Source organism: Typha angustifolia, chromosome 14 (assembly GCF_048772165.1).
Source record: "Typha angustifolia cultivar Huaian chromosome 14, ASM4877216v1, whole genome shotgun sequence".
Taxonomy (NCBI): domain Eukaryota; kingdom Viridiplantae; phylum Streptophyta; class Magnoliopsida; order Poales; family Typhaceae; genus Typha; species Typha angustifolia.
Window position 1 is genome coordinate 8,859,876 of NC_133252.1, and position 8,431 is coordinate 8,868,306.

The 8,431-nt window shown below is 35.6% G+C and overlaps 1 protein-coding gene across 3 annotated transcripts; it reads left to right on the top strand.

The window, feature by feature from the left end:
- The first annotated feature begins 168 nt into the window (after positions 1-168).
- LOC140776250 (serine/threonine-protein kinase haspin homolog) lies at positions 169-7,039 on the top strand. Of its 3 annotated transcripts, none has more exons than XM_073119890.1 (17): positions 169-292; positions 390-510; positions 608-685; positions 1,148-1,247; positions 1,328-1,974; positions 2,400-2,523; positions 2,603-2,718; positions 2,876-2,987; positions 3,111-3,203; positions 3,289-3,350; positions 3,438-3,568; positions 5,240-5,310; positions 5,390-5,442; positions 5,784-5,850; positions 5,960-6,072; positions 6,205-6,392; positions 6,785-7,039. In XM_073119890.1, exons 1-16 carry the CDS (start codon positions 277-279, stop codon positions 6,290-6,292), a joined length of 1,992 nt encoding a protein of 663 aa, XP_072975991.1. In that variant the 5' UTR covers positions 169-276; the 3' UTR covers positions 6,293-6,392; positions 6,785-7,039. The 3 variants fall into 3 exon arrangements, with proteins under 3 accessions (XP_072975991.1, XP_072975989.1, XP_072975992.1); XM_073119888.1 differs by having other exon boundaries at positions 6,205-6,346; XM_073119891.1 differs by lacking the exon at positions 6,785-7,039 and having other exon boundaries at positions 5,960-6,364.
- Positions 7,040-8,431: the final 1,392 nt, after the last annotated feature.

Consider the following 8,431-nt stretch of genomic DNA (forward strand, 5'->3'; position numbering starts at 1 on the left):
GGTCTAAATAAAATTAACCTAATCTTTTTTTCAAAAGTATTTCAATAGTGGACATGTTGGATTCAAGACTAATACATTAGGGTTAGGCTAAGGCTAGAGTGCATTTAATTTGTTGGAAATTTTGTCTGTTAACGTACGGAAGAGTTTTGGAGAGGTTTTGTTTGGGCCTCATGTGAATTCTGGCCCAAAACCAAGTTCAAAATTCCCTCTCTTGCTCTGTCCAACCTCTCGCACTGCGTCTTTTCTCATCTCTCTCCCGGCACCGGGGTCCCGGCGATGGATTGCCGACAAGGTAAGCAATCGAAACCCTAGATCCTTCTCTCTCTCTCTCTCTCTCTTCTGTTTCCGTTAATCTCCTCAGTTTACATCTCGTTCTCCGATCTCTCCAGGCTCCGGCGGCGATCTCTGGGAGGAGATCGCATCCCAAGATGGAGAACGTCCAAATGCCCAAATCGCCGTCTTCTATGGACGGCGAAGAGCACAAGGCACTAATCCTAGAGACGACGAGATGTAGACATTCCATACGATGTCCTTAAAGTTTTCAGGGTTTTCTATGGTTTTTGCAAAATTTTAAATTCTTGGTTTTCTTAATTTTGATTATCAAAAGGAGCCGATTTAGTAGAGCGAGGCGAGTGAGCGTCGCACCGAGCAAGAGGACTAGCTGGAAGCGATCCCTTTCCATCAGGTATTTAAAACTCGTTATTAATGTAGTTGCTACTCTTTTTCGTGAACTTTTAGGGTGCTCTAACTCAGAAAGTTAGTAACTTTACTCAGTTTTCTCATATCATGTTTCTTAATTTAGCCCCTTTTTTATTTGTATATATACTTAGGTTCTGTTGAAGCATGTGATTCCTCTCTTGCAGTTCATCCGTTTCTGTTATTCTAGTGCATTAAATCATTTAAGGCTTCTATTTGGTTATAGAAATTCGAAACTTAGTAGTTTTATGCGTGATTTCTTGTGTAAGATGCCACTCATCTCGTCTGGCTTGTTGTCATTTTGTTTCTACTCTTAAAATTTAGGGTCTCTACTTGGTTACGACATTATGTTACTAAAAGCAACTTCGACTCTTCACAATGCTGCTGATTACTCATTCTCTACCTCTTCATTTTCTTTTCCTTTCTTTTTTTCCTTTGTCATTGTTGATAGAGGAAGGGAGAGTATCGTTGTTGCTGCTGGAGTGGATCTTCGTCATCACCCTAAACCAGGGGGTGCCACTAAGAGACCACCAAAGCAGGGTCCACGCTCGGTGCGATTCTAATTCATAAGTGATTCCATTTGTTGGAAGTATTGATTGGTTTATTTAGGAAGCTTGGATTGGTTTTACAGAAGAAAGCTGCAGCAGAGCCTCTGGATTTCAGGAAGGAGAAGGCATACTTTCAAGAAGTAGATGCCTTTGAGCTGCTAGAGGAGAGTCCTTCACCCAAAAACTTTAGCACTTGGACCATGGGCGTGAAGCAGGATAGCATCATGCACGATCTGCCTTCGATTTTGGAGAGGTGGAAGATCTTGAAGCTTGCTTCCGGATGTGGACTTTTGCAACCAATGTTCAAAATTATGGAAACACCACTGATTCCCTCTGGAGAGAGTGGTTCTGATGCTTGTGATAATTTTGTTGAGAAAACTCCAGAACAGGATGTGCGATCAAGGATCCGCTCTACACATAGTTCTTATCAGATGAATATTACTTCAAGAGCTGCTGATAGCAGCTTGAGTGGCACCTCAAACGAAAACTTTGTCGTGACTTCACTTAATGCACTTTGCATAAAAGATGAGATCATAACAGGTGATAATAGTGAAGGTGTGGAGGTTCTGAAGCGAGATGATATAGGTGAAGGGTTAGAAGGAGAACTTGAGAAGGGGCCTGTGTCTTTGCCATCATTGAGTGGTGAATGTCTGAGTGCATTCATTCAGCTTTTAATGGTTTGCCGGCAGTCTGCTCCAGTTAGTCTGGCTGAAGTCTTCTCCATTTATTGGTTAGTTCTACTTTTAAATCATACCAACTTCTCTTTCCTGGCCTGCTACTCAGATAATCATTAAATAATTTCTTACAATTGTTATCATATATTGGAAGAACTATGTTGTTGGATTGGTTATCAAAGTGTATAAATAAACCTTATCTTCAGAAAAGGAAAAGAATAACTACTTTTTTCTGTGCTCACTTACCATGAGCATATCATGTGGCTATGAGTGCATAGCAACACTGTGGGCTACTGATTGGCAATATTTTTAGCTGCAAGACAGTGACTTGATTAAATCAAGGATAGGTGTATTGTCTGATTCTTACTGATTATGTAGAATTTGTTATTGCTATATCTCTCAGATTTTTCTGAGTTTTTAATTCATTTACACTCCACTTTTAGGAGGTCTATGTAACAACTTATTTCATTCTTGAAAACAGTGAGCCAAGTAGCATTATAAAAATTGGCGAAGGCACATATGGAGAGGCCTTTAGAGCAGGTAAAACAGTATGCAAAGTAGTTCCAATTGATGGGGATGCACTAGTAAATGGAGAAGTACAGAAGGTTTGCTACACACATCAACTTATAAGCTGTACCTTCATTAAAACTCCATCAATTTCTAACTTCATGTTTGTTATTGCAGAAATCTGAAGAGGTTCTTGAAGAAGTCTTGCTTTCTTTGACTCTGAATAATTTAAGGATAGAACAGGGGAAAACTAATAATGAGAATTCGTGCACTGGGTTCATAGAAACAAAAGAGTATGTAAGAGACATTTATTTCCCCATGCATGCCATGGTTTTGGTTGCAAAATGCTGTAATGAAGTATTTCTTTTTCCAAAAGGACTTTAGTTTCAGCATATCACTTAGTGGTTAACATTAGCATATCAATGATCATGATAAATATGTTCTCTTTAGCTTTAAAGTTTGCCGAGGTCCCTATGATTCTGGACTGGTCAGTGCATGGGAAGACTGGGATGCAAAGCATGGTTCAGAAAATGATCATCCAAAGGAATTTTCAGATGAACAGGTCCTTTAACTTGAAGTATTTTGCATGAACATTTAAAATTACTTTAATCTGGTGATATAACATTGTTAGGAAGTTTATAATATTCTCTAGTTGGTCTCTGATAAATGATAACCATTATTTCAGTGCTATATCGTGTTTGTATTAGCTGATGGGGGTAGAGATCTTGAAAGCTTCGTACTCCTAAACTATAATGAGGCTCGAAGTTTGCTAGTGCAGGTAGGCTAGTATACTTTTATATCGATCAGATTAACTAGCAATTCTTGCACTTTAAGGTTTACTGGTTTCCACCTGATTGTTGCAGGTTACTGCTTCTCTAGCTGTGGCAGAAAGCGCATGCGAATTTGAACATCGAGATTTGCATTGGTCTACTTGTCATTTTCAATATTTTGTAAATTTGTTTAGAAGATCTGTTCATATTGTTTTTTTTAACAATCTTTGGATGATTTTCAGGGGGAATATTCTTTTGGCTCGCAATGAAACAGAGTCAATTAGTTTCACTATCCAAGGAAAGGTACTGTGCTTAAGGACCTTCGGTCTAACCACTGCGATAATTGATTTCACCCTTTCTCGGATCAATACAGGTGATTTCTCTCCTTCAAGTTTTGTATTAATAGGAAAGGAATATTGCATCTAAGCTTGATTCCCTAATGATTAACATTCTTAGTCTAGCATAAACATATTTTACATGTAGATTTCCAGTTAGAGTTCCTATTCTGATGTGTTTTCTGTTGACCACTATGAGAAATTCTCTTTTAAAGTTTAAACATCTTCAACCCATAGTTCTAAGTTTCGGTTTCGAGTATGGTTTTGGTTCTAGTTTCGTTATATCAATTTTGAGCTTCTTTTGATCAATAGTCTTCTTTATCTTATTTTCACTCACACAAAATCTAATAACATTTTAAGCAATGAGGTTGATGTTGACTTACGTACAAGTTTGACTGAAGTCAAATCTAGCTTAGAAGCAGTTTTGGATCAAATAGGACCGAAATGCGAAGCATTTTAGACGAGGCATCTTGGTTTCGGACAAAACTTCAAACCGTGTTCAACTGACATAATTGATCATCTTGTGCAAAGAAAAGGTTATTGGTGCATGCTAAGATAATGTATCATTTGCATTTATCGCTTTTGAAAGAACAAAATGTAGTTGATTGACAATGAAAAAATTAAGCTTATCAAGGTCGAAATTAGATGTTTCCATGTACAAAAAGTGATCCAACTGGCAGAGGCTCCATTACTGGAAGATTGTTCCCCTGCCCATACCACCAGGACGTATGGAGCAAGCCTTGACCATCATACTATGATGTCATTTACAAGAAACAACCTAACCATATGTTTCTATAGGGAACTTCAATTGCATTTCATTAGAGTTGCCATCTAGCTATCCTTGCAAGTTTTAGAAAAGAATCATGTAGCTGACCCAAATAGTAAGCTAAATTGTTGGTTTCTACCACTGTTATAAATCTCTTTTGTTCTTTAAACTTTTTTATACTCGTTGCACATCAATATGGAGTGACCTCTAAAGTACTCTGACTCTAATTCAGTAGTATATGTTAGGGAAGATTTTGTTGCAATAGCTCAGATGAAATGAACTCTTGTAAAACATACAAGGACGTTTCCTCATAGAGTATTTTTAAGAGTGCATGTATATAATATAGTAGTATCTCACTGTAACATTACAAGTTGTTAGTTTAGATAAGATCTCACAGAACCTTAAAAAATGTAGAGTAGCCAGATGAGAACTTCCATATATTTCATATATTTATATATGAGAGCATTTTAGATAAAATGCAGAACCTATTTTCTCTGTCGAAAAGCTGGTCTATCTATCATTACTGGAAGTATTGCATGAAACAATCAAATATATCTAGGTTTTAGCTTGTGTCCAATGGCAAAAGATTGCAGCTTTTGCATGTTGTAATTTAGAAAAATGCTGATATAAACTGATAATTGGATATGCAACAATGCACTACATAGTTTTCCTTTTTTGTGATACTGATGGTGTCAAAAATTATTTCCCTCCAGTGACAATTATTTCTGAACTGTCATCCATTAGTGTGCTTAACTATCACTCCTTTTCAGTGTGCTTGTAAGTTGTAATTTGACTTTCAGTGATAATATAAAGTCTAATGGTATTTTGCCAGTCTGGGTATCAAATATTTATGCCAAAATTTCTTGATAAGAAATTTTGTGAACGTATATCTTTAGTGATGAATTTTCAGATGGAATTTGTGATGTTTTATGTTAATTTACAGGGGATGCTATACTGTTTCTTGACCTATCTGCTGATCCTGGATTGTTTGAGGGACCAAAAGGAGATAAACAGGTAAAGACAAGATTAAGTACTGACCTTTGATATCTGAACATTCTTTGCAATCCAATTAATTGTTCATTTTTCAATGCAGTCAGAAACCTATCGGAAAATGAAAGAAGTAACTGAAGAATGCTGGGAAGAAAGGTAAAACTTATGTTTACACTATTTAGCTGTTCCTTCATAATGTGCAGTAGATTGGACTATAGAGGTATTCCATATTCTCATGAAATCTTGGTCTACTTTGGCCCTGATACTTCTTGTGCACAATATAGCAGTTAGTAAGTTGTGTGTAATTTTTCATCTATATCAGAACCAAACCATATTTTATGGTGCAATTAGTATTAGATTTATTGTAAAGACACGGAAGGAAACAATTAAACCAACAATAATCTGGACAAATATTGATATATACTTTTTTTCTTCAGTTACTAAGACTTTCTATTCAGCAAGTACAACTGTATTTTTTAATATTCGTAATTATGCAGCTTTCCAAAGACAAATGTGCTCTGGTTAATTTATCTGATAGATATCTTGCTGTTGAAGAAATCCTTTGTAAGTTCAACTTATCCGATTCTCTTTGGTATTAATTGGAAAAATTAATTCTGCACCACGATGGTGGAGAAAGTAATATTCTCTAACTTTATAAGCATTTCATTTCCAGAAACGAACAGCAAAGGACGAACGGGAGCTTCGGTCATTGAAAAAGCGTTTAAGCTTATATGAGTCTGCTAAAGATTGCCTTTCTGATTCCTTCTTCAGTGATCTCTTATTCACGTGAGAGAATGCATCCCTGAAAAGTAGATGTCCAACAGCATGAATTCCTGTGTCTTTCTAGGAAAATATGCAAGTGGACTTCTACATTGCCTTCACAGAATGTATACTAATAAAATCTTTGCACGAATTTAGGTTTTCCACACTTTGTAGAGAAATAACACCATACAACAAATTTTGTTGTGTTGGCACTGCCTGTGCCGATCCACACATGCCATTCTAGTACAGGATAGCACGGCGGTGCATGGGTGCTGTTGGCAAAGATCGCTTTAAGGAGGTAATTTTCTGGGTCAATCGTCTCCTATTGATGCCCTTTCCTCATGGTAAGAATTATACTCTAGACTAAGTTGCATGTCATATTTGACTGTATGAGTCTGGTCATTTTGCTCCTATCTTTGATTTTGGGAGTCGGACATCTGTTATATAATTGATTTTGCTGAAAAATTAGCATACTTCGCAAGCACAAAGGGCAAGTGATGTCACTAGAATTTTATCTTTGAGGAGATTCAAAAATTCTAGAATCAAAACTAAATTTGTAAAATTGCATGACTACCTTAGCTGCTTCCTTTTTCGCCTTTAAATGGAAAAGAGAAAAAAGAAGATGAAGAGAACGCTGACGCCAAGTACTTAGTTATCTTCCTTGTTAAGCTACATAAAGTATAAGGAATATTCAAATCTATGTTGAATTTATATTGTCTGATTTAATTGGTTGCAGGTCAACTCTATGCATCACATTCCACCAAAGAGTTATGCCAAAGATTGAAGTGCCACGGATGTTTATTATGTTCTTAATCTTTAAGTAGTTTCTTCTAATACTAAACATTGTTATCATGATATGATATGAACTATGAAACTTGATTGATTTTATCAAAATATGCCCACAATATGATTTATTAATTCTGCCAAAATACGCAGTGAAATAGGTCAAATCAAAATGTATCACATTGATATTAGAGATTGCAGGTACAAAGTTGTGAAATGTGTTTTGTGGATATAAACCATGCTCTTCCAATGAAATGGTGTTTAAAGATATATTATAGACCTTTGTATGATATGTCAACAATCTCATGCCTCATATAGCTCGCAACTTGAGTTCCTAGCAGGAGACATTCCAGCTCTGCAGCTACAAATTTTAGGTATTTTTATTTGCAAGAATATGAAGTAAAATCAGAAGGTTATAGTGTATAGATAGTGAAATTTAAGGTTTCTGTCTGCCATTAAAGGTCTGTTTCTGTAACTTAGGAAAAATTTTCATGTAGGAATTGAAAAGCGCAACTAAAGGATTCCTCTGGATTAATTTAATTTACCATGTTTGAATAGCTTAAGAAAATATGGAGGAAAAAAAATAGAAAAATGAGAGATGTGAGGAGGAGAAAAAGGTGGTGGCGTGGTGGTGGCCCAGTTTTTTCTTTGAAGGTCTGAAAGTTATATAGAACGATAATTGAGAGAGTCAAAAATATAACTTAAAAAGTATCCAAACAGCCACATCAAAAAAATTTCTTCTCTCTAAATTTTGGTAAGGAAAGCTAAATTTGAGATCCCGAGAGGAATTTAGGTTATCCATATATGTTCTACATCTGTACATGATGAAATTCTTAGGAGGTTCCTATCTTTGCTTTTAATTTCATTATGGTGTCAGTAGGGCTGTCAAAATAATTGAGTCAACTTGAAAGTGAGCTAATTCGAGTTTGATCAGCAGAATAGGTTCGAAATTAATTTGGAGCAACATAATGTAACTTTATTATACCTTCACTATTAAATTAGGCTTTTATCTCAAAATTAATTAAAGTTTGAATCAAGACTGATTCAATTCAAGCTTGCTCAGGCTTAATTTAGATTTAAATTAATTCTTCAGCTCGTTTAAGCTCAAACATATGGTGTTATTAGCAAATTTAGTAAATATTATTTTAAAAATATTAAGAATAATTCTACTTAAATCTTCTAAACTATACCAGTTTTTGCGTATACCTCTTAAACCTTATTTACCACTTATATCCTCTGATATATTTTTTTAATTTCAAGATATATATAAGTTTTTTATTTTTAGTTCAAGATAGTTTTTTTTTTTCATCATTCATGAACCTGGAAGCTATATATAGGTTGAATAAATGGCCAACCTTCTCTACATATTGTATATGGCTGTTTTAAGTCATGCGAGTCATTGTATAATTGTTCCAAACTAAATGTCGCTGAGATTTGCCTCAAGTCGTGATATTGCCGAGCTGCTCCTTCAAGTCGAGCCATTAATTGAGTTAAGCCACCAAATCACTAAACAATTTCTCCACAATATTATCTGGGATTGGAGTTGAACTCACAACTTCTTTAGTCATGCGGTACCTTACTAACTCTATTAGAGTTGGTT